At 39.1% G+C, this 26,692-nt stretch overlaps 1 protein-coding gene across 3 annotated transcripts in view; it reads left to right on the top strand.

The window, feature by feature from the left end:
* CRTAC1 (cartilage acidic protein 1) overlaps nucleotides 1–24,888 on the top strand; it is a 317,696-nt gene extending 292,808 nt beyond the window's left edge. For 2 of the 3 annotated variants that reach the window (XM_075612348.1, XM_075612347.1), the window contains exons 12-16: nucleotides 3,632–3,777; nucleotides 5,362–5,404; nucleotides 6,727–6,870; nucleotides 15,150–15,275; nucleotides 22,003–24,888. In XM_075612348.1, coding sequence (XP_075468463.1) covers nucleotides 3,632–3,777; nucleotides 5,362–5,404; nucleotides 6,727–6,870; nucleotides 15,150–15,275; nucleotides 22,003–22,133 — 590 coding nt within the window. In that variant the 3' untranslated portion in view covers nucleotides 22,134–24,888. Of the gene's footprint in view, nucleotides 1–3,631; nucleotides 3,778–5,361; nucleotides 5,405–6,726; nucleotides 6,871–7,837; nucleotides 8,576–15,149; nucleotides 15,276–22,002 lie in introns of those variants that run through there. The other variant, XM_075612349.1, reaches the window with a different exon arrangement.
* The last annotated feature ends 1,804 nt before the right edge of the window (nucleotides 24,889–26,692 follow it).

Raw genomic sequence — 26,692 nt, forward strand, 5'->3', positions numbered from 1 at the left:
AAATACTAATGAGACTGTGTAAAGCATGGAATAAACCCTGATGGAACAAAGCCAAAAAACATTATAATGGTATGGGGAAAGAAAGTACTGTATCTCATAGTTCCCACAGTAGCATGATCTCATAATTAAAGACAAAAACACAAAATAACATAATGTAATTGCTGAATGGAGATTCCTAATACAAGCATGTGTGCTAAGCATTTTATATATATATATATATATAGAGAGAGAGAGAGAGAGAGAGAGAGAGAGAGAGAGAGAGAGAGAGAGAGAGAGAGAGAGAGAGAGAGAGAGAGAGAGAGAGAGAGAGAGAGAGAGAGAGAGAGAGAGAGAGAGAGAGAGAGATAGGTAGATCTGCCGAGATATTCCTGTTGATAGGCAAAAAGCCACAACCACATATGAGCTGTATACAGACCGTCTCCGGCACTTCTGGTACTACACGGGGGTTTGCTCCAGTCCACTGTCAGCGGTATACTGAACGATCAGCTAGTGCAGCATACATGAGTGATAATTACGGAAGCCAGTAACTTTCGGGCAATTTCCCATCAGTGATACACCGGAGCACACGGGAGGCAGGTGAAAAAAGCAGATAGGCAATTAAAAATGTAAATACCTGACCGCAGGGTCATGTGACGTGACGCGTCGTCATGGAAACGCGCGTCAAATAACGCGGTGGGGTCACGTGACGTCACGTGATTTGTGGCGTCATTTGATGCAGGGTCACAGGAGAGGGGGAGCGCTGGAGCTGACACACAGAAGGGTGCAGCTCAAAAGCTTTGCGCACCCCTGCTTTACACAGTCTCATTAGTATTTAGAGTGTAGTTACTGTCTCCTCTGTACTGGGTTGGACTGAGTTTTTTGTTGGCAGACGGACAGGCATCCATTTTTTCAGAGGACATTGTGTTACTGGTCTAATGGGTCCCTGTTATATATAATATTGTGTTTGATATTATTAGTTTGAGGATTATTTACTTGTACTTACATTCAGTCCTACAGGACATGCTAGGATTTATGCAGCATTTATCTGCACCATTTAGATATTCATAGGCTCAGTGATTAGTTATATGTTTTTTTTTTTTTAATTATTATGTGTCTGCATCATTGTCTTTTTCAATAAATGTGTTACACCTTTTGCATACATCTCTGAGTGCCCCCACTTTGTGGAGTCTCAGCAACTCCTGTCTTTCAGGAACTGACCCTCCCCCCCCCCCCCCCGTGTGATTAGTCTGTTTATACGCCTGGGGATCACCTCCTCATCCATGGGGTTTAGTTGTTAGCAGTTACTTTGGGTAGTAGTGCTTTTCCCTAAATCTTATTTAAGTCAGACATACTTTTACTGTTTGTTAATTTATTTTTTTCCTTTTTGCAAAAGGAAGTTTTGGCAGTGTACGTTTTTAGGTTCCATAATCATACACTTAGGTTTAAAGGAGCAATCCCAGCAATATCCTACATGTTTTTTTGTTTTTTTTAATAATAAATCAGTTCTGTAGTATTAACTAATACTACCATTTTCTATTTTAAAATTCAACTCTTAATGCCATTTTTAATGAGTTTATATATACTGAGCATTCTTTGATTTCTATAGCAAGTTTTAGCCCACCTCCCCGGCAGTGCAAGATCTTTGCAACACCTTTCCTGTCCGTGATAATTTGTTGCCAATGTTCCCAGCAGTTTGAGCTGCAAACGGTAACATTACCTAATGTTACCTTAGTAATATAAGAATACATTGTAGCTGCTGAGTAACACTGACTGAAGGATTGAGTTGAAACGGAAAGGCAGCCATTTAGTGAACCCCGGGAAACAGGATTTTGCTGATTGATTACGGATAACCAATCGAACGGCAGCTTAGGTAATTAGTTTTCAATGTAGGTCATCAAAGGCTGCATATATTTAAAAAAAGTATTTTTTGTATTTTTGTTTAAGCTGCTTGTATTGCCTGTAAACTAATTTAAAGAATAAAGTAAAACAAAGAGTGGGCTATTTAATTAATATCAAAACCCAATTGTTAACATAATCCTGGAGAAAAGAAAGAATTGCCGGCGCCATAATCCTGGAGCCAAAACTGAGCCCTCTCCCCTTCCTCACTGTGCTCATGAATTTCAGACTGTGCTCAAGAGCTCAGGCACAACATACATCTTTCCTGTCTTACCTTCAAATACCTTCCGGGCAAATTGCACAATTATCTGAGCAGGCTTCTCATCCCCACTGCACACAGCACTTATCTCCTTAGATCCGCCTCCAGAAACTTGCTTATAGTTCCAAGATTCAATAAAGAATCTGGTCCCTCTTCCTATTCTTACTGAACACGCACATCTGGAACAATTTACCGGAGTCTCTGAAAACCACCTCCTGTGTATGTTCTGTTAAGACTTTGTCTATTTCCTACTTTAAACAGAACTGTAACTACAACTTGTAATGTTGTCAACATATTATTTTGGGCCCAGGACACACTTGAAAACGAGAGGTAACGCTGAATGTAGTTTTTCCTGATAACATATTAAAAAAATAAATCAATCAAATTGCCCCATTTTGAGAGGGTGCTGAAATCGGGGCACTTTAAATGAGAAAATGTAATTGTCTGGCAGGTAAGAGAACTAACTGTCCATGCAGCTTTCTGACAGAACGTGTCACTATATTGCACTTTAATACAGTCACTAGATCTCAACTATATTAAGTAAACAACATTTCTGTTTTACAATACATATGAAAAACTGGTATTTCTTGTAGTCTCATTTATAAATGTTTTCAGAGTTTACTGAAATATTTCTTCACATTGTAAAACCAGCCTCACACAGAAGAGGCCCAGGAGGTTAAAACAGCTGTCTGTGAGTAGGGTTACTGGCTATGTATGCACTTCTTTAACCCAGGCTGTGCTAAAATGCTGTGTAATACGGCAGGCATACGCTTATAGTGGTCAGATGGATAAGAAGTAAACGGTGACAGTGTGTGCTGATTTGCATATCATTTCCCAGAATCCCTGGCTGCAGTGGGAACATTATGTGCTAAGAGATAATGGGGAAAGGCGGGGTTGCAGACCTGTCTGAGATGTGAATGTGCCCACAAGTGATATTTTAATTTGCTGAAATATTTCTGGAATAGAGTGTTAATGATGTTCCTACATTGACGTGATCGCATCTTTTTTTCAAGCGACAGCCATGTAGACATGACATTTCCAATATGAGTCTCTTCAGATAAAGGCACAAAGTATGCCACTACTTCCCCAGCATCACTGAATATTTTTTCTTCTAATTATCTGAATTTTCTCATCTGCTTATTGGCTTGGAACGGCAGCGCAAGAGAGAGCAATAAAACCGCAGCAAAACCAAGAAACTCAATTGATGGCCCCCACCGCAAATCCATAAAAACTCAAAGAATAACACAGTATTACAGCATATTGGAAAATAATTGTGCACCGGTTCTTGGATTCAGCACTGCAATAAAATCCACTATGATGACTATTTTTTAAATAAGTCATAAAACATGAATAGCTGTTTTTCTACCCGCAGCCGTGTTTCAGGCAATAACTACGGGGCTCGCAGAGTAAGATTGTGTGCGCTGATAATCTGTGCTGCCATCACTTTCAGAAATAACATCTTGTGTTCATTTCCTTCTCCACTATTCCTTCCTCTAGGAAAGGACGAACCGACAAGCTTGGAGGTAACCTGGCCGGACGGTCACATTTTCAGCCGTGGCATTGCCCACGTTGAAATGAACTCCGTGTTGGTAATCCCTTACCCCCTTGAAGAAGAGAGCGCCACAAAACCTACAGATATTGAGGTGGGGGGATTTTGCTTGGTGGCGGTGTCGCACTAGGCATTTTGTCTTTGACAACAACTCTCGTTCTAATATGAAAACTGAACATATTTTGTTATTATGCTAGACCAGGGGTATCCAACTTCATTCCTCAAGGGGCACCAACACGTCAGGTTTTCAGGATATTCCTGCTTCAGCACAGGTGGCTCAATCAGTGGCGCGGTCCTTTACTGAGCCACTGATTGAGCCACTTGTGCTGAAGCAGGGATATCCCTAATACGTGGCCCATGAGGACTGAAGTTGGCCCCCCTGTTATAGACCATATTTTAATGCAAACATATGCTGAAAATTCTGATATGATGCTCTCCAGGAGGTCCTTAGAATAGTTGGATAAATAGAAAGTGAATATTTAAATATTTCATTGTCGTACAGTGTATCTAGAATTGGTACTTTAAAGGCAGACTCCAAAAATATGATGATTGGCATTTTGAATGTCCCCTCTTACAAACACAGTACTGTATGTATTGTTCTAATCAGCATCATATAGACATGGGTATTTTATTTAAGGCCGGCAGGTAATAAAAAGATTTCTGTTTTGGACCACCCTTTCCCCCCTTCTTTTTATGTTAACACATTCCATCACCTTATCTATACTAAGTGTACATTGTTTGAACACAATTTTACAAATGCTATGAAAAGCTCTTCATTTAGCTCCTTTCTTGCTTGTGATGACCCTTAAAGGAGCAGTTCCTCCTGCTGTTTATTTTAACCACCATTTGTTTGACAGATTTGACAATCACCCCCCTCTCCCCCACCCCCTTCATCCAAACTCCATTATGGTCATCTCCTGTGACTCCCCCGTTCTCGAGATATTTACCAGGGAAGTTTACCGGGTTTATACCTCCCCCCAGGGGAAACAAAATGACCACCAAATATTGGGCCAATAGGAAGCTGGAACATCATCAGTTGTGCCTTCCTATTGGACGACCATTTAAATCACCTTTAAAAACCAAGTAGTAGTGTATTTTACTTCACCAGTATCTCATAAACCAGGGAGGTCCCCAAAGCTGAAAATTGTGCCGTTCCATCCCCTTTTTCCAATCCTGTAAAAAAAAAAAAAAAAAAGAGAGAGGTTAGTTAGGGTAGATTGCTGACTTTAATGGTTTACTTCAGGGGTAGCCAACTCCAGTCCTCAAGGGCCACCAACAGGTCAGGTATTAGGGATATCCCTGCTTCAGCACAGGTAGAAAAACCTGTGCTGAAGCAGGGATATCCTTAAAATCTGGCTTTTTGGTTACCCTTGAAGACTGGAGTTGGCCACGCCTGATTTACTTGACAAGTGACCCGTTTTACCTGAAGGCAGTTCAGATGATAATAATGTTTATGCTTTAGTTTAACCACCATGCCCCACCTTTGTAAAAGGTGATTAAAACAAAATGGCGTCTACCATTTAAGATTGCGTTTGAATGGAAGATGCAGAGTGACGTGCATCACAACGGTGCCCATCTAATCCATATAAAGCTTGCAATATAATCCCTTTACTACATGAAACAGGGGAGGTGAGAGCAGCATTACCTGATTTTGTATTTCATTTATCTGTTTAAATAGTGTGGCCAGGGCTTCTCTGTGAAAGAAAACGGACATTGTGCAGGTAAATTACTGTGAGATAGTTTGGAACGAATACACCTGGATATACTGTAAATGATACAAAATGTCGTCACATGAACAGACTTCCTGATTGCTTAGCAAAGGGTTTGGTAAAATATAAAAACTGTGTGTTTTTCATAATTGCTCCTCTGGGAAATTGCAGCTCTTCATAAAATGTACAGTGCATTTCAGGTCTTGTGATTCAGATTTTTTTTTACATTTAAATACACGGTTTAAAGCAGCAATACTACTTTCCAACTTGTTTTTTTCCTACATTCTTACTTAAGCTGGCAATCGTTTGATGCTCCTGTTATACATCTGTCAAGATCCTGATTGTGTGCCTAACATAATGGCTGCTTTAGGCGCAGTCCATGCTGCCGAAGACCAATCACATTGCCTTAAGAAATTGATTGCACCCACAGACCGCTCGGGCGCACGCAGGTGGGGGGCACGCGTTGCGCAAGCAATCAGTGGAATCTGATTTCTCGGCGCGACGAGCAAGTCACGTGAGCGGTTCGTCTAATGAGGGCGAACCAGCTGCATGATGTCACATACACACCCCTAGACACGCCCCCTGACGGCGCGTCTAGCATGTCCAAAAAACGCACTTGCTTCACACGGGCCAAGGCTGTATGGACGCAGTTTTAGTCAGTGTAACTCAGCAGCTACAATGTTTCCTTATATTACTAAGGTAACATTATTTATTGTTACATTTTACAGCTCAAACTGCTGGGAACATTTGCAACAAATTATCCCAAACAGGAAAGTATTGCAAATATCTTGCACTGCTGGGGAAGTGGGTTTGAACCTGCTATAAAAATCAAAGGATGCTTTAAAACTCATGAAAAAATGGCAATAAGAATTGAATTTAAAAAAATAGTCACTATTATCTAATACTACAGAACTGATTTATTAAAAAAAAAACCATAAGATTTCACGTTTTACTTCTTTAAAAGACAGTTGAAACTGTGTGCCCCCTCTGTCTATAATTGCTACAAATGTCTCATTAATAATGGTTTAACAGTTGAGATGGAAAAGGGAATAAATCGTGCACATTATACAACGGAGAAGCTATGCATAATTCAAATCACTAGATCAGGTCTGTGTTAGAGTTACAGTGGAAATCCTAGAACGTATTTCTGAAAAGTTGAGTCCTTAACCTCCATGTTCATGATATTAGCAGAAGTTTTTGATAACCTATGTGTACTAAGGTAGTATCTATGCCAATCAGAGGATGTTAAATGCATGAGTGCGCCTGTTGCTTTTTTTTAACCAAATAAAGTGTAGAGTTCTGCAACAATGGTATATAAATGTATTTATTTACAGACACAGACGAGTGCATACAGTTCCCATTCGTTTGTCCCAGGGAAAAGCCAGTCTGTATCAACACATATGGAGGATACAAATGCCGTCCAAACAGAAGGTGCAATCGTGGGTTTGAGCCCAATGAAGACGGAACCGCTTGTGTTGGTAGGCAATTGTTTATATAACTATCTTGCATGTATGTGACATAAATTCTGAATCAGGACATGCACACCTTTTTGAATTTTATTTCCTATCCAAGGTGACACTGTGTGCTCATTTACATGTCATTTCCCAGAATCCCTTGCTGCAGTGGAAGCACTGTATGTTAAGAGATAACGGTGAAAAGCCGGGTTGCAGACATGTCTGGGACATGTGAATGTGCTCACAAGTGATATTTTTATTTGCTCTTTCCTACCCAGTAAGATAAGCCAGTAGATTGTTCCCTATGACACAGTTCATACTACAAGTCTTTTTACCGATTGATCTCCCATTACAAATGCACACTTTACCAATCTCATGGACCGAACAATCAATGAAACACAAAGCCATGCAAGAAACGTAAAAACACTGGAAAATCTAAAAAAAAACAAACAAAAAAAACTGCATGAACACTTGTAGCTAGGAAATCAAACCAAGAATGTTTTGTCAGCCAGCTTCAGTTCTGTTCTTGTCACGCAACTAGGTTTCAATAATAGAAACAGCAGGACCTAAGAGCATTTCTAGTTATATTAATAATGTGTCAAAACAACATTCTTCCTACTTATTATTTTCTCTAGTTATGTGACCTAGTTTGGTGACCTAGATTGCATATGGAAATCATAATACAGTTAGCAATACATGTGTACTTCCTTTTAAAACTGCACATGTGCTTAGATCTGCATTTAAGACATCTACTGTACTGTACTAATAACTTTGTCTTTCTTTGTGTTTTCTCCTCAACCTCTTATCATGTTTCTCCTACTCTGAACTCAACCTTTTCCCCACATTTCCCCTATTTTGTTTTTTTTTCATCCCCACATCTTGCTTTTGAATCTTTCTTGCATTATACACCTTTGACATTCCCCTCTTCTTTATGTCCCTCTGTCCCATGGTGATCGCCATGCCTTCCTCATACGTTTGCTTGCACATGTAGCCCAGGTGGCTTATTTTGGAGGATACCCATCTTCAGCCTCCAGATTCAGGTCTCTGTTCTTGCACTGCTCAGCAACCCTGCTAGGCCTTGGATTATACCTCCAGATATACGCTCTCTGAATGAATCGGACATACAAAGGCTCTCTCTGCTTATTTCTCTCAACCTCTATGTCAAAGAACTATCTACCAACCTGTCCCAATGCAGATGTGGGAATCGGGTGGCTATTGATACAAACATAAGAGAAAGAAAAAAAACTTTGTTTGAAGCTTAGAGTGAATAGTGATATTTTCGTAAACCCCAAGTTGTTTGTTAATATGTCCTGCATGTTTTCTGAGAAAACTGAAGAGAAACCCCCTTTCAAGATCATGTTGAAGACACTTCCAAATATCCTCTTACAATTCACGTTTTCTATTTAATTCTCCAGTTTTTCATCTGTTGCCCAGAAATCTCGGTTAATCCTTTTTCTGCCGGAGAGGCTAGCAATGCATTGCATGCCTCACTCCCCCCCCACCCCCCCTACCGGCAGAGCAAGGGTCAATCCTGGTTGGTTGCTTGTAAACTGATTTAATACTGTATATATGTGCCTGCCGGGTTGGCCTGCCTTGTCTGTGCTTTACCTGCTCTCAATCTCTGTAAAGGAAGAAGCCTTATTTATTTTTATTTTTTTTACGTACTGAAAAGAATGTTAAGAGTTCAACTTTTTTGCAGTCTTCCAACCATCAGTCTAAAGAAAATGTTAGAAATAAAGTGTGTACTGTATATAAGAACAACGTGTGGAATAGGTTTTTTTTTTGGGGGGGGGGGATGCTATGATAAAAGATGGAGCAAGCCAAACAGTTTTACTGTAGAAGAAGGGATGACAAAGGGTCTTTTATTAAACTTTGTGGACTCTTACTACTGTCTGCAGGGAATATTACTGCCTCGTTATGAATGAATAAGCTGATGGCGGCTATCAGGTGGCGTTGCTACATTTCAACTAATGATCTGCTAGTCAAACATCTTTACTGAAGTTGGTGTATTGATTTGCAGCTGCTCCAGTATTAAAAGTTGCTATTGGCACAATACTTATTACTGCAAAATTAGACTAAAACAATCACAAGCTGCATTCTTGTTGACTTCTGCCACATATCTATGGTTCCAGAGGGATCTGCATTACAAATGCTGATACATCCTGTTCTTATCTGTGAGCCATGTCACTCAGATCTGAATCCTATTGACATGCCCACCCTGCGCCACCAACCAAAAATTGGCACGAATGAAGTTCAATAAGTAGTTGGGTATTATCAATGATAATTATCCCTGGGAAATAAATATTTCTTTGGGTGCTTTTTTATTGCTTATGTTTTGCAGCCATGAGCCTTTCATAAGAACATCCAGTAATAACTGATAGTACTGGGTGAGACAACACTGTTCAGTAACCTGTCTCCAACCGGGGCAAGTACTGGAAGCTTCTGAGTGATCACAGCATAAATCAGGGGGGAACCAACTCCAGTTCTCAAGGGCCACCAACAGGTCAGGTTTAAGGATATCCCTGCTTCAGCACAGATGGCTCAATCAGTGGCTCAGTCGTTGAGGACCTTGAGGACTGGAGTTAGCCACCCCTGGCATAAAGCACCGTCCACTCCGTGCCTCCAGATATGTCCATTCTGCTAGGAATCCATAGCTAAGATTTTCCATGCACTTAGCTGGTGACGAATATAATAAAGCTTCTGTACATAAAAGTTTTCTACACTTAGAACAGATTTTCAGCCACCAACGTTTATTTCACATCATAACTGTCATTTTTTTTACACTACTAAAATGTGAGAAATTAACAGAATTTGATATATCCCGTTATATGTGCAAGACTTAACTCCTCTGTGACTCCTATTCACAGTTTTCTAATCATAAGCTGACGTACCCAGAGCAATAATTGGTGCCAAGTGCCCTGATGACACAAGAGATACAAGATGAAAATGACACTTTCTGTGTTAATCGTATTCCACAGTTGTGTTGATACATCACACCCTTAATGTGAAGATAAAGCCGATTCCACTGGTTGAATGAAAAGCAAAGCATATGTTACCAGTAAATGTTTTCCCGGTTGTCCTCCAGGACTCTGAGCCAATATGAGTTTTTTTGCTGCATGCAGATAAAACTGCATGCGCTATCACCACTTGATACACAAATGGTGCTCCTCATCCCTTTAAAAGCATTCACTATCAGCTATTAACTTTTGAGTTCTGGCTGCTTCCCAAGTATGAAATTTTGACAAAATACATTAAATACTTAGGCTGACAAAAGAATAACATAAAATGTTATACATTCTTCTATTTTTAAGATAACTTTTACTTTCTGAGATCTAGCTGTTTTGCACATTATTAATGCACATTCTGCAAAGCACTTAAAAAGGACCTCATAAAAACACACAATTGTATGTACAAGTCCAACCTATCCAGTAATAGAGGAATCTATCATATGTTGGAAGTCATTCCAGAACTAATGGGATGTAAAATGGTAATATTAGGGTTTAAAGCTGCAGTTCAAGCAATATCCTACATGTATATATTTTTTTAATAAATAAGTTCTGTACTATGAGAAAATACTTATAGCATCTAAAACGTAAAAAAAAAAAAAAAACAATTTTAAAGACATTTTAAATGTATTTTAATGTAACAGGCATCTTTGTTCATATAGCAACCATATACAAAGGCACATCCCCTTCCCCTTCTGAAACAGCATCACCTTTTTGTATTCTGCCTCTCTAGTAGTGAACCAATTGCATTTAGTGCCTGCCTGATCACATGATCTTCCTCACAGAACTTTGGCTGTCAGTGCAGCAGAAGATTACCCAAGATGCATTTAGTGAACCCCCAGCCGAATCTCATCGATTGATTACAGGAGAACGGATCGATCAGCAACTTAACTAATCACTTGTCAGTGTGTAGATTGTATTGATGCTCATATTGAATCAAAAAATTTTTTTTAAACTGCAGCTTTAAGTAGAAATGTAAAATATAGAATGACAAGTCAGTTTTGACATGGAGTAATCGTCACCTGTGCTTCAGACGCTGCGCACAGACTGCACACCCAGTGCACAATCCTATGAATGCTGCAATCCATCCCTGCTGATTGGGTGCGGTTTTTACTTGTTCTGTAGACCTAAATGTTTTCACCAGTTATTAGGAAATAAAAGAATGATTCATTGGTAGCAGTAAGCATGATCTATATTGTAATGTCATGTTAGGTGCTTCAGGTCCTGGATGGAGATTTAGGGCGTTATTCTAAATGCACCAGAGCGGCCATTAGAGGAACATTCTCGGAATCTGATCCCCTGGTGGTTTGGCGTATGGAAAATTATGTGCATTTGATTATCTTGTAAATAAAAAGTACACATATATATTATATATATATATTATCTAAAGTTAAATAAAGTGCAATTTCTTATTAATATTTAATATGTATAAAGGCTTTCTAAATTGTAATTACAAATTCCAGTGGGGTCTTATTTACCATGTCTTTTATAAAACAATATTCTATGAATAGCTGGCACTCACAGGGCTTGCAGAAAAAAATAATAATCTATAATAATAATCTATATCTATATCACCATCTTCTGCCCTTGTCGATCCACTGCTGGATGAAGCCTCCCCAATGATCTTCCAGGTACTTCGGTTGCAAGCCTTTCTTCTCTACGTTGCAGCAAATTTTGTAATTGCATCCTCCCACCTTACTGTCATAATCTTGGTGTTTTGCTAGCCACCCTTGGAATACAGTAAGGCCAGGTCCCCGCTGGCTACTGCAGCGCCCCCGCTGTGGCTGCAGGGACAAGAGCCGCCCCTCAATGGGGCCGGGGCCGCCGCGCTGAGAGAAACTCCTGCAAATTTAGAGCAGGAGTCGCGACGTAGCACTAGGCCACGCCCCCCGGTGGTTCAGCCAATGAAGGCGAACCTGCCAGGTGACATCACGGCCGAGCCCCGTCACTCCCCATCATGCCCCCCTGTCTTCCCCCTGCAGCTCTCTGCAGACCGGCTGACTCGGCTGCACGCCCTGCCTGCCTCGCAGACGCGCATGCAGCGCAGGCAGCGGGGCTGCAGCCTCTGGGTCATCCCTGTCAAACAATAGTCATTTCTTCTTGTGATATGTCCAGACCACTGCCATTTTAATGTTTTCACTTTTGTGATGATGTCACAGACTTTTGTTTGCTTACGAACCAATTTATTACTTTTCCTGTTATTCAGGTAATACTCAGTATACATCTCTGCATTTGTCTTTCTGTGTATTTTAATCCATCTGGTGCTTCAAGGGTTAATGTGATTGGAGTTTTATTTTAAAATACAATATTTGGGGTTTCTGACATGTCTGTGGGAGCTTCAAAGGGGCTTGATTGAAGTTGGGTGCTACAAATCCAAAGCAATGGTTTATGGTATGGTAACACCTTTTGCAGGCCTAGTGATAACAACTGATATGATCTCGAGATAAGGACATATGTTCTGCTAGAGATGGATGCTCTAACATAAACAAAAGGTTTTTCAAAGCATTTTTCTTCCAGGTGTTTATGGATGGGGGTGTTGCTAAGGAAGTTTTAAATAACAGTGTCTTTTTTAAAAATGAGAATATCCTATGATGTCATCTCCTTGCATAATACGAGTTACAAATCTGTAATCGTGTCACTGAGGGGCACGTTCTGACATCACACACAGTATGTTTAAGAGGTAATAAGGGGCAGATATTCATTGTCGCTCAGGTTTAGGATTAAGACGGTCATGTTTAGTCTTGTCATGTCCACCATGAGTGCCTGAATGTATTGATGTGACGTGTGTGTGTGCGCGAGTATTAGTTAAAGAAAGTTATGAATACATTTAGATATTGAAGGGTTTAGTTAAACGTCATTTTGTAGGAGTTTTTTTTCCCTGTCGTAAAACCATCAATCTCACAGCTGATTTACGACAGGAGCTGGGTTTATGTTTCAATGGGAAAGAAAACTACATAAGAGAGTACGGTTCCTGAACCAGTGTCCTCTCTGGAGAAAACATATGACATATGGTGATGTATAGGTTTTATATTATGTTATATCCTTTTTATTTTGAGATACTCTTCTACATTTTATTGTAACTTTCTTGGAATATTTTTTTTCTGTACTGTATTTTTATATATATTAAAACATATATATGTTTTACATATAAATATAAGTAATGCTTAAATACATAAGTAATGCTTTGGTCTCTGAATGAACACGCTCTGGTGAGAGTATTTATGTTTTCAGACACATTTTGCTAGAGCTGATTTTTATGTGTTAAAGTGCATAGCTTTTTCTATAATAAACAGGCACCTGGGACACTCACAAATATTAATTTCACATCTTTTGTTTGCATAACTATCTCGGGTGATGGCAGTGTATAGATATGATTGCAATTGAGTTAATATTAACTCATAGGAGGTTCCTTTGTGAAGGAGAAAGGTGAGTTGGCTAGAGTAGCCGTATGTATTAACCCTGATTGCATATCTAAGTCACGTGCCCACTTGTGTGCTGTTCGTGACAGTTGGTATATTGGGATGGATTTAGGGGAGATGTTAACGTATTTGAGGGACCTTTGCAAAGGTAATGAGTGGGGCAGCTTGCGAGTTGTGTATTAACCCCTGTCCTGTAGAGGTGATAGTGTCCATTTGAGGCACCTCTGCATAGTTGAAAAGTGGGACTGCTTGCGAGCGTGAGTATTAACCCTTGCCCCATGGGCAGGTCACGAGCTCTCAGGTGGGCTGTACGGGACAATATATATATATATATATATATATATATATATATATATATATAAAATATTCTATAATATTTGTATATATTTAACCCTGTGTGTACCAGTTTACTGGTGTTTTGGTTTGCTTAGAACTTACATTTCTTCTTTTTTTTCAAAATGTTGAAAACAGTTTGACAATTCTATTAAATTCTATTAAAAGAAACAAAAAAAAACATCCTCCTGCACATCAACAAAAAAAAAAACCACGCTAAAATAATTACATTTGAAGATAAGCCGTGTTGGGTTTTGGCTTCTATTTCACTTGGATTAGAAAATACATTCTGAATATTCGCTGAGTCTGCAAAATTCGGATTTTTAACCTGCAAACGTGTTTCAAATCTTTAATTCTGTTCCTGAATCAGTGCAGAAACCATGCTTGGCTTGTTTATTAGAATCTCTGTATTGTGGTTAAAAATTCATCATTCAAAATAATCTCTCACAGAAGGAACAAGAATCATGCAGACTGTATTTATTTAAGAACTTTGTTTAGTTAATCGCAAAAAACTTAATCACATTTCTGAAAACTTGCAGTTCCCCATTATCTCTTTGCATACAATGCTTTCACTACAGCTAGGGATTCTGGATAATAAAAGGCTAATGATCACAGAGTGCTTCACTTTTTGCTTCTTAAACACTTTAACATGAACCCCAATAGGCTTAGGCTTATCTATTACACAGCTTTTCAGCATTGCCAATAAACGTACTCACAGCCAGCTGTTTCAACCTTTTGGGGCTCATCAATGTGAGGATGGTTAGTTTTACTATACAATGTGAAGCTGATAGTGACTATAACCAGACACAAAATAAGTTATAGTTATTAAAAAAAAGTGCCCAAAACCCTCCACCTTACAATGTACAGCGAAAAAACACTTGTGAGCACCTTCACATGTCTCAGACAGGTCTGGACCCGGCCTTTCCCATTATCTCTTAGCATATAATGCTTTCACTGCAGCCAAGGATTCTGGGTAATTACATGCAAATGAGCACTCACTGTGTGCTACTTTTTGCTTCTTGTCCATTTTAACATGGACCCCTATAAGTTTTTTTCTGCCGTATTACACAGCTTTTCAGCACAGCCTGGGTTAAAGAAGTGTATGGCCAGTAAAGTTACTCAGACAGTTGCTTAATCTTTTGGGTCTTTTGCATGTCATTACCCAGAAGCCCTGGTTGCAGGAGAAGCATTGTATGTTAAGAGATAATGGTGAAAGGCAGGGTTGCAGACCTGTCTGACGTGAATGTGCTCACAAGTGATATTTGTATTTGCTATACATTGTGCGGTTGAAGGTTTTTGTCATTTTTTTTTTTTTTTTACTCACCATAACTCACCATTTGTGTTTAGCTAATTACATACATTCCCACTTGCATTATCTGTGGACAGAGTGCATTGAGCTTTCAGGGTTTTATATGTATATCATTTTTTTTAATGAACCAATTACACATTTTGAACATGTAACCACACTTTCTTAAACAATACAGTATTATCATTGTCAATATTAACCTTCATTATTTATGACCAGTTTTGCTTTTGTGCTACTCAGATGTAGACGAATGTACGCTTGGTACCCATGACTGCAGCGATCTATGTGTCAATACAGAAGGAGCATATTCATGCCAATGTCAACCAGGCTTCCGAGCAAAACCCGGCACACACCATGAATGTATCGGTGAGTAAACCAAAGTATTTTATATTGTGGGCGGTTGCCCAAATCAACCAGTATTTTCAGATACAAAAGGCCTACCAAGGTTCTAACAACCTGTCTTAAACATCTTAGGTTTTTTTTTTCCAAACTAAAATAAACTTTGTGTCAGATTTAATCATGAAAATTAATTCTTTCTTATTTTTGTAATGGTTTTTTTTTTTTTATTGGGTTTCCAAAAATTAAACATCATTACAACATTACATATGGTAATACAAAGTAAAAAAAAAAAAAACAACCCAGATAATAGCATTTTCAAAGTTTAACACCAGAGCTATCACCAGAAAATCCATTAATTTTAATGGGAATAAAATATGCAACATTGGAATATATTAATAACTGAATATAAACTGGAGTAGCTTATCTTCAGTCTCCAGGAATTCCCCCAGGCAAATACAGCACTGAAAACATATTCAAATATTTGACATTTACATAAGCTTGGGAGAAATAATTACAACATAAGTCAAGGGTTCCCAACTACAGGCTCCGAGACCCCCCAACAGGTCAGGTTTTTGGGCCACTGATTGAGCCACCTATGCTGAAGCTGGGATATCCTTAAAACCTGACCTGTTGAGGGATCTCGTGGACTGGAGTTGAGAATCTCTGACATAAGTGATACCCCATTGCAAATTTAAAGGAAAAATGTCTAAGCGTCAAAAAAAAAGATCCCTGACGCACGGTAAACTTGTATTATCCTTTTCATACCTGCGAAAGTGTAAAAAACGTGCTGATCATGCTTATTGTATTTGACACCGATCTTCTGCACCAACTCAGACGTGAATCATTTTTTTTGATGCAGGTATAAAGTGGAAATTTGATGGGAAGGAATGCTGTTCTACTATTTATCTGTACGGCTTATCCCCTCATCATTAACTTCTCTTTATAATCACACACAGACAAAATGATTACAAAATTCCTTGACACGTTTATGCTAAGAACGGCAAGTTCTAAATGCCTTTCTTTGCATTAGCGTAATGGCAGAACACACCGCTTTGACATCACCATACCTTGCCTGGTACGTGGTACGATTTACAATTTAATTTACCTAGTTCATGAACTAATATTTATTATAGACGGGACTGTTTAAAATTTGGGGTATTAATGCAATCCCTGCTCTCTGATTGGTCAAAATTCATTGGCATTTATAGACAATGCACATAATTTTTGTCAAGAGCATGGGTTTCATTCATTTATTGGGGGGTGTACATGTGGGGGGAGAGGGGGTGTCCTGAAGCAAGTAAGGGGTGCAACCTGAGGTAAAGGGGAGTGGAAGGGGCAGGTCTATCCCTAGGTTATGTGCTGCCCTTAGGCAAGCACTATTTAAAAAATAATAATAATAATAATTCCCTCACTAGGTAGGAAGCAGGGGGTCTCCGGAGCTGAACCACATTAATTTAGTCTCCAGGGACCCCCCTGCTTCCTGAGATACTTACCTCCTTAGGGGGCGCCGGTATCTCCTGCTCAGGTTTAACTGTCCCATCACATGGGCCAATAGGAAGCTGTGACGTCATCCGTTGCGGCTTCCAATTGGCCCATGTGACTGGGGTTTTTAAACCTGAGCAGCAGATATTGGCGCCCCCTAAGGAGTTAAGTATCTCTGGAAGCAGAGGGTCCCCGGAGCTGAAATTAATGTAATTCAGCTCCAGAGACCCCCTGCTTCAATACCACATCTATTAAGAAAAATAAAAAGAAGGAAAGCAGGATTGCTGTTACATTTTCCCTCTTGCCGCCCTATGAGACATTTGGAGATGTGGTGGGATGTCCTGTGTTGCTCAATTAATGTCACTATGAGAGTGATGGGAGTGTCAGTAGGTGCAAGTATGGAGGTGTTAAAGAGGGTCAGATATTCGAAAGCGACATTTATTCCTCTTTTTTAAGTATCAAAAAATCTGCCTGGTCAGAGATGGCAGAAACCTCCCCAGATTTATATCAAATGTAATAAGCTTGAACAGGTTTCTTACATTAATGGTATATACATAGAATTGGAATAGGTAATTCAAGAGGCACTAAAAGAATCATTATGATAAATAGATCCCTAAATATGTATTTGCCATCTCATTGATAGTATTTGGTTAACGCAGTATTTCTACTTCTAAAATTACATTGCAGTAGCTATAAAATGAAAGTACTCACTTTGGTGTCATTAGTAACTTTTCGATGCCTATTGTAACTTTCTAAAACAATTTAATGTGTGTTTAATCGCATTTGTAATCTGCCCTGCAAGGTCACACTTCAAGCAAAAATTATTTGACTGCAACTTCTCACAAATAAAATAATTCCTGCAAGATTCCACAATGGAGAATGTAATCAGAGTAATAAAGGCAAAATGATGTAGTTACAAAAGAAGAATAGCTTTGGTAATGCTGCATTATTTTTGGACATCGCTGTTTGAGGAGAGGATTTCGGAATAGGTTATTTATTTTACTTGGTAATGGCTCATGGGAATTATTTTGTTTCTGCGAATCCGCTGTTTTTTTGAGTCACCCCTCGTGTATACTGATGTTGGTCAGTGTTAGAAAACAATCCCCAGTGGCCAGATAAAACCATTACTTGCCCAGAGCTACGGTCTTCATTATTTAAAGAGGATTTACTAACTAAAGCAAGGGGTGGCCAACTCAGTGCTCAAGGGCCACCAACAGGTCAGGTTTTAAGGATATCCCTGCTTTAGCACAGGTGGTTCAATAAAGTGACTGATTGAGCCACCTGTGCTTAAGCAGGAATGTCCTGAAAACCTGACCTGTGGGTGGCCCTTGAGGACTGGAGTTGGCTATCCCTGAACCTAGGTCTTCTGGCTACAAAACCAGTGCACAAAATGGCAATATACGTATATAAGGAGTTAGCTCATTTGAGTTCTCCCTTTGATAAATCCGGTGCACTGGTTATGCCCTAGCTTTCCATCTTTTGCGGTCCTCTTTGTTCCTCTTTTTCTTCTGTGGTGGTGTGTTTCCTCTTTTCTTTTCTTCTGTAGGTCCAATGAGATTCTTCTATTCGCCGGCGATTCTTCCTTCAGGCGTAACCCTCAAGTTAAACAGAGAGATGTATACGTGTATGAGCGATAAGACAAGTACTCTTGGTATGCAATGACCAACTGTATTATAAGACATTATAAAAGAATAAAAACACTCACACGGCCCAGTGTGAGTAAAGCCTATGTGGGAGGTATCTTTACTTCTTCACATGTGGCCAGCGTGTTCAATCAGGGTAATCAATGCTTGTTGTGCACGTTGGGAAATGATGAATAAAAATAATAAAATATAAAATGTATAAAATATACAACTCACACGGCCTTGTGTGAGTGGACTCACGTAGGGGTATCTTTAAAAGGTGAGCGATGATTAGTGGTAATAAATAGATGAAAAAGAATATATAAATGAATAAATATATAAATATATATAAAAAAATGATACTCACACGGCCATGTGTGAGAAAGCACACATAAAGGTATCTCTGATGTATGTTGTTCTTCCCTCTGGGGAGAGAGGCTAAAAAACTCCTTCCTCCCAGCGCAAAGACACGTGTTATTGTCCGGTGGGTAGAAAATGTACTTTATTAAACTAAAACCCTTCAAAATAGAACATGAATTGTAACACAAACTGTGAATGACAAGAAATAAAATAAAAAACAAAAGAAATGGTGCAGCCAGTCTTTAAGGAAGATGGGAACGCAGGGATCGTGCATGCAGCTAGCTTGCTCCGCGTCCGGATATGCTGCTGCGTCGCTCCGTCACCTACTCCTTGACGGTGGCTGGAAATGTCCAAAATGCTGACAAAAAACGAGCAACGCGTTTCGCCACTTTGCGGGCTTCCTCAAGCTCCGTAGATTAGGGGGTAAGGCTGGTACCGGTATATGTACTGCTGGTAGCCAATTCCCTTTCTTGTCAGCGTCATTGAACTCCATAAAACGGATATATATCAATTAGATGCTCTCCTAATGTCCTTATGTTAATAAAAGCTTCATTGGAGATACTCGTCTCGGCTCCAGACATTAGTATGTGTACCTGGGAGAGCAGATGGTGTTATCCCCCCCGAGAAAATTTATCAGAAAATGATTTTTTCCAAAAATCAATATGTATAAATATGTGTGTTATCAATCAACCTACTTTTGTGAGCAATATAATTGAATGTGGGATTTATGAAAAATTTAAAGATGTGTATGTGGTAGTGATAATCATGTGGTAAATTACAGGTGCTGTCTAATTAACAGACCCTCGTGAGCAGTGTAAATTAAATGATATGTTTTACTATGACTCTTAAAAGTCTTGAAACGTGAATGTGATTGGTGACAATCGAATAGTGTATTTAAAAGTGTGTCTGCTTGTACACGCATTAAAGTTAATTAAACAAATTACCACTAATAATTAGTGTCTCTATGTGAATACTTAGATAAATGAAGTGCGTCAGATATAGTGAATAAAATAATGTGACATATCTAAATTCTGTGCTAATTAACACAGGTGAAACCTATTTGAAGTATGTGAAACATATGTAAATGTGCAAATGTATGCGAATGTATGCATGGTTAGAGATAGCCTCTACCATAGTGAAAAACTAGAAGGAAATTATATTGGTTCTTCTATTGTCTTGTTCTATATATATGAATAGAACAATATATGTGTCTATTTAACAAAGTACATAAGACAAATATTTTTGTCTATTTAACAAATTCCATAAAAATGGATATCATCTAGTATGAAGTCCCATAACATGTAAAATACAGACAAGGTATATTGTTAATTAAACAAAAATATATATATTAAGATATATTAAAATACTTATATTTTGAAAACTAAAAATGGGAATAAATGTTCAAAATGTATATCTTTAGTGATTAAAACGTACAAGGGCATTTCTGATCAAGTATAATTTGTAGTACGTCCCTGGGTCTGAAAAGAGTCAGAGAAAATCAGGGTGAGTGGGCACATATTGAAGAGCTACAGTATATACTGTGCATATGCATAAAAAATCCTATCTATAGATACGTGGTATAGTGAAAACTTGAAAAGAATAAAAAGAGAAATGCAAATAAAAATAATAATAAAAATAAAGATGAACATGAAAAATAAAATACAAAATGAACAAATATATATGAAAATGGATTGTTCTAGAAGGTTGATTGATAACACACATATTTATACATATTGATTTTTGGAGAAAATCATTTTCTGAGAAATTTTCTCGGGGGGGATAACACCATCTGCTCTCCCAGGTACACATACTAATGTCTGGAGCCGACATTAACTTTTATTAACATGAGGACATTAGGAGAGCATCTAATTGACATATATCTGTTTTATGGAGTTCAATGACGCTGACAAGAAAGGGGATTGGCTACCAGCAGTACATATACCGGTACCAGCCTTACCTCCTAATCTACGGAGCCTGAGGAAGCCCACAAAGTGGCAAAATGCGTTGCTCGTTTTTTGTCAGCATTTTGGACATTTCCAGCCACCGTCAAGGAGTAGGTGACGGAGCGACGCAGCAGCATATCCGGACGCGGAGCAAGCTAGCTGCATGCACCGATCCCTGCGTTCCCATCTTCATTAAAGACTGGCTGCACCATTTCTTTTGTTTTTAATTTTATTTCTTGTCATTCACAGTTTGTGTTACAATTCATGTTCTATTTTGAAGTGTTTTAGTTTAATAAAGTACATTTTCTACCCACCGGACAATAACACGTGTCTTTGCACTGGGAGGAAGGAGTTTTTTAGCCTCTCTCCCCAGAGGGGAGAACAACATACATCAGAGATACCTTTATGTGTGCTTTCTCACACATGGCCGTGTGAATATCATTTTTTTTATATATATTTATTCATTTATATATTCTTTTTCATCTATTTATTACCACTAATCATCACTCACCTTTTAAAGATACCCCTACGTGAGTCCACTCACACAAGGCCGTGTGAGTTGTATATTTGATACATTTTGTATTTTATTATTTTTATTCATCATTTCCCAACGTGCACAACAAGCATTGATTACCCTGATTGAACACGCTGGCCACATGTGAAGAAGTAAAGATACCTCCCACATAGGCTTTACTCACACTGGGCCGTGTGAGTGTTTGTATTCTTTTATACTGTCTTATAATACAGTTGGTCATTGCATACCAAGAGTACTTGTCTTATCGCTCATACACGTATACATCTCTCTGTTTAACTTGAGGGTTACGCCTGAAGGAAGAATCGCCGGCGAATAGAAGAATCTCATTGGACCTACAGAAGAAAAGAAAAGAGGAAACACACCACCACAGAAGAAAAAGAAAAAGAGGAACAAAGAGGACCGCAAAAGATACCTTGATGTGATAGCATTTACACAAGGCCGTGTAAGTGTGTTTGCTTTTTTTTATTACTCCCACCACCTTAATTAGAGCTTTATTAGAGGTTTTTACATTATATACCACAACATTACCCCTCTACCTGTGCTCCCCCTTCTTTCCCTGTCTCCCTGCACAAAAGGGATCCTGGATAGATCCTATAGGGTCAGAGTCATAGGAGAGACACCGTCACTGAGGGGATCCTTGCACAACTGTTTCAAGGTTGTAAAAACTTTTTTACATTTTTCCCCATTTATCACTTTCTTCAGAGGGAGCGCCCGGGTTTTCTCTGTTCCTAGCTTTCCATCTGTGAGATTTTAGTAAATAACCTCCATTTGGGGACATGCTCGGTCACACAAGGCTCTTTTGTTTTTTACAGATATAAATGAATGCCAGGAGCAAACAACTCTGTGCGAGCACGTCTGTCATAATGACCTTGGTTCCTTTCATTGCCATTGCAACAGTGGCTTTTACCTTGGGACAGACGGTAGACGGTGTCTTCAGCAATGATTGCTCTTCGGATTGCCCATGTTATCTCGGTGGTGGCAGCCCTGCTACGACTAATGTAGTTGGAAGCTAGCTTTAGTTTTACATTTTTTTGCTACTTGCTTCAGGTAAACTCAACCCTACAACACACCTACTACTATAAAAGGTTACTCCATAATAAGTATGCATGGACCCTCTCAATACTGTATGCTTAATACTATATGTTTGTGCCATGTATTACAGCCATAAAGTGTTAGCAGTTCTTATACTTTTTAGTGTACTTGAGGCCTTAAATCAGAGGCCTCAACCTCAGTCCTCAAGGGCCACCAACATGCCAGATTTTATGGACATCCCTGCTTCTGCACAGGTGGCTCAATCAGTGGCTCAGTCTTTGAGCCACTGATTGAGCCACCTGTGCTGAAGCAGGGATGCCCATAAAACCTGACCTGTTGGTAGCCCTTGAGGACTGAGGTTGAGATACCTGACTTAAATGCTCATGTGCTAGTAATGTAATGTAATGTATACTGATCCATGTATTAAAATCTTCCACTAACACACACTTCTTGCAGGAGCAATATGTGGGCTAAAACTCAGAAATGGAGAACTGTAACACGATGTCAAAATGATGGCAATAATAAGGATTTAAAAAAAAGAGAAAATAAAGGGCAATTTGTAAGTTAAAAAAAGAGCTATTTTTACAAAGAGCAGGTGGGAATGCATCGTTTGAAGTGTAACAGGCTTCTATTTAGAAGCCAGTTATTCCGGTAGTATTTGAGACGATAGAATATCGACCTCTTTCAAAACTTTCTCCTCCGTCCCACCTCCAGTTATTTGACAGGTCTGAAATGTTGGTTTTATGTGGTTTCATTATAAGCCTCAGATTAAATCACAAGAAGTTAGAAGAGAATGTGTTTATTGTTTCCAGATCATCCATGCTTGGAGACGCTTGGTTTTCTCTTAGCTAAGTGCATGAGAAAAACATGCTATTCCACAGCTGCTCCATCAGGTGTCCCGAAAATCTGTCAGAAGATGTTACCTTTCAGAGCAGTAACCTTTAACTGTGATACTTCTCTAACATTTAATAAATCTACTGTGTTCTTTGAGATTTATCAGATTCAACATAAAGGAGAGCCTATTGTACTGTGTAAAGCATGTCAGTGACCCAGATAATGAGGTTATTAGTGACTCACCTTCCGCAGGGAGTGGAAAAAAGCCCAGAAACCTACCAAGAGGAAACAATATTCTTTCAAAGGTCATATACATTTGTTGGAGCATGTCTTTATGGATTTCTGTTTCTTTTGTCAGGGTTATAGATAGAGAAATACACAACTATAGCCCTATACCCCCAAAATGGGTGCATATAATATATAAATGATATGATTACAAGTAATATGTTACAATGCAAATATAAAATCAAATATAATAACGTAAATACGTGCAATAAGTGATGTGTCCACTTAATTACGGAGTCCTGCAGCCAGGTGGTCCCAAGATTTATCCAAATCCTAGCAAGAATATTTTTGCAAACAAATATCCTCCTGGGCGCTGGTCTCCACTCCGGGCTCAGTGCAAATGTATAGAAAAAATATTTAATATATATATATATACAGCTCAACCAATTTTCGTATTTCTGAATACTTTACAACACGATTATTGGTATCTTAAATACTTTATTGTACAATGCACACATTTGTGCATTCTTTCTAACGCGATCCGCTTATAACGCGATGTGATTCTTTGGACCCCAGCACAGCATTATAAGGTGGTTGAGGTGTATATATATAAAACAGTGTATAATATCATATAGTGCAACACAATAAGCAATAACACCTCCGTAAATGTAAAATTGGAACCAGATGTGGATACCCAACAGTAGATCACTTGTAGAAAAAGATGTTATTATAAAAAAAATCCCATTAATCATCTGTGCTGCAATTAGGTGTGCTATCTTTACTGCACGAGGTATCAATCAAATAATAAACCCCTTTGCTTGTAGCACCTAGTGCATACCAGCACAACAACAGTGCCTGACAAGAGGATGTAACTTACAAAATGGTCGAACTTGATGACAGGTAAAGGTCTGTGGATCACTGGGATATCCTCAATAATATTACATAAAAGAAAGGGGAAAAAGACAACATAGAACAGATCCACTATGTAACTAAAGTTTAATAAAACGGACACCTGGAATATCACTCACATACTACTTCATCCTTTAAGATCCTTCCAACACATAAAGCCTTGTTGAGGGCCATTGGAGTCGCCGTCTGTTCAGTCCGTTGGCACCGCTCTCGCCGGTGTCTGCAATGAAGTTTGCACTCGGTGTTGACGCTGGAGTTGATGCCTGGATCTCCCTGTGTCCGTCTCTCATGGTGACGTCATGCATTCCGTTGCGCAATGATGCGACCCTCAGATCAGCTATCAGGGACTGGCGCCTCTCCAATCGTAGGAAACCCACAGACAGTCCTCAGATTTACCTTGCACGACTGCAAAACTCCCTTAGGCAATCCAAGCCCAGTGTAGGGAACAGGATGAATGGTAGTAGCTAGCCTCACCCTTGAGTGTTATTGCTTATTGTGTTGCACTATATGATATTATACACAGTTTTTTTAATATATATATATATTTTTTATATTTTTTTTTATACATTTGCACTGAGCACGGAGTGAAGACCAGCGCCGAGGAGGATATTTCTTTGTCAGGGTTATGCTACTGTTACCTGTATGTGCAGCATATTGCATTTGTATATGTATTAAACATACCACAGCAAGAAACTAAACTGGTCTCTTTTTTTGCTAGTTTTGCATGCATCCCAGGAAGAAATGCTTTTTAAGACCCTAAATACAGCTTAACCCCATTATAGCGCGATCCGCTACAACGTGAATCCGCATATAACGCGGGCTGAGCGGGAGCGCGAGGACTTACCGGCATCTCGATCTCTCTCCTCTCTGCAGCTGTCAGCTCTAGTGCGCGGCTTCGCTGAGGAGGGTCACATGACACAACACACATCTGTATGTAAATGTTTTGTTTGTTTCTAGAGTCTGTGACATCACACTGTTTCTGTGGTGTAGAGATAGAGCAATGGTACCCGTATATGAAAGGTCCTGGGTTCGATTCATGTATGATATGGTATTTATCATTTCTAAATTATAAAATAAGTAAAATAAAATTACAATTTATAAATTATATAATAAAATATTAATTATTATATTTTTTTTTTATAATTTATACCATATCATACAGGACTCGAACCCATTTACTGGTACCATTGCTCTACCTCTACACCACAGGGACAGTGTGATTTAAAGGGTCAGTCTTGTAACACCAAGCCTGTTGTGTAGAGGTAATGTATTGGTACCAGTATATGGAAGGTCCTGAGTTCGAACCCTGCATGTGTATTATATAAAATGTGCGTCGTGCGTCGTGTGTCAACAGGGAATTTCAGCTTTGAAAAGTAACCAGATCCAAGTTCTTAGTCCCTCTCTCTCCTCCTTTCACTCACCATAGATTTTACTTGTATGCCAACAACTGGTCACATCTTATGTATATACATAAATCGAATAACGATCATATTTTATGTATATGCTTCTATATAATAACAAATACTAATACTATCACTGCTCTTAATGAAGGGACTGCGTCTACTGAAACGTTGCACCGTGTGCTCTTTAAAAAACAAAGAAGAGGTTGTTAAAATGTCCATGTGCCTTTAGCAACTTTATTACTGAGTGCATCCTCCTTTCCAAATGTCCTTGAATGTATTGTGATGATCAAGGACTCTCTTCCAGTCGACATACACAAAAAAGAAGACGCCATTCTTTGATACAATTGCACCGTCAGCCCCACTAGGTAGGTATAATAACTGATTGTATTTGATTTAAAGGCAAAATCCTATTTATATAAAAACTTTTATTTATATGTGTGGCAGGACGGCCTGTGGCCGAGGTCAGACAATAGTCCACACGTGTAGTTTCAGGTTAAAGCAAATGTTGAGTGGTTTTATTTCTCCACAGCATAACTAAACATGTGGGCACACTGTCCCTTTAAGGCAACACAAAAGCAAAATAACATCTACTCCACATTGGGAGAACTTACTAACAATCCAAGCCCTATCTATCAGGCTGGCTGGCTATGTCCAGTTAGCAAACCTTTAACATACACCACAACAGTCAGGAAACAATATTAACAGTTCTTAATGTGGTTTAGAGAGAGTTGTGAATCCATCTGCATAGCAGCTGGTCTAGGATAGCTCTGTAGAATGAGACAGCCACCTGCTTACAAGCATTGGCTTCCTTATATCTAATGCTGGTTTTCAGGTGTGTCTACTCACTTCCTTATTACCCAACCATTGTTCCTGGGTTAACCTTCTGAGTGCTGGATGCAGGACTCAGATATATGTTTCCCAGGCATAACTATCATTACCTGACTTCACCCTGTCACAATATGTATGTACATTTTTGAGGGCCTTCAATATCTTGACTAACTGGCATGTAGATTCAGCAATCTTGGCCCTTGGCCCAGCAATCTTGGCCCTTGGCCCTTTCACTGCAGAGTAATGTGTCGCAGGCCCCTCTGTCTGCGAA

This window comes from Ascaphus truei, chromosome 8 (assembly GCF_040206685.1).
Source record: "Ascaphus truei isolate aAscTru1 chromosome 8, aAscTru1.hap1, whole genome shotgun sequence".
NCBI classification, from domain to species: domain Eukaryota; kingdom Metazoa; phylum Chordata; class Amphibia; order Anura; family Ascaphidae; genus Ascaphus; species Ascaphus truei.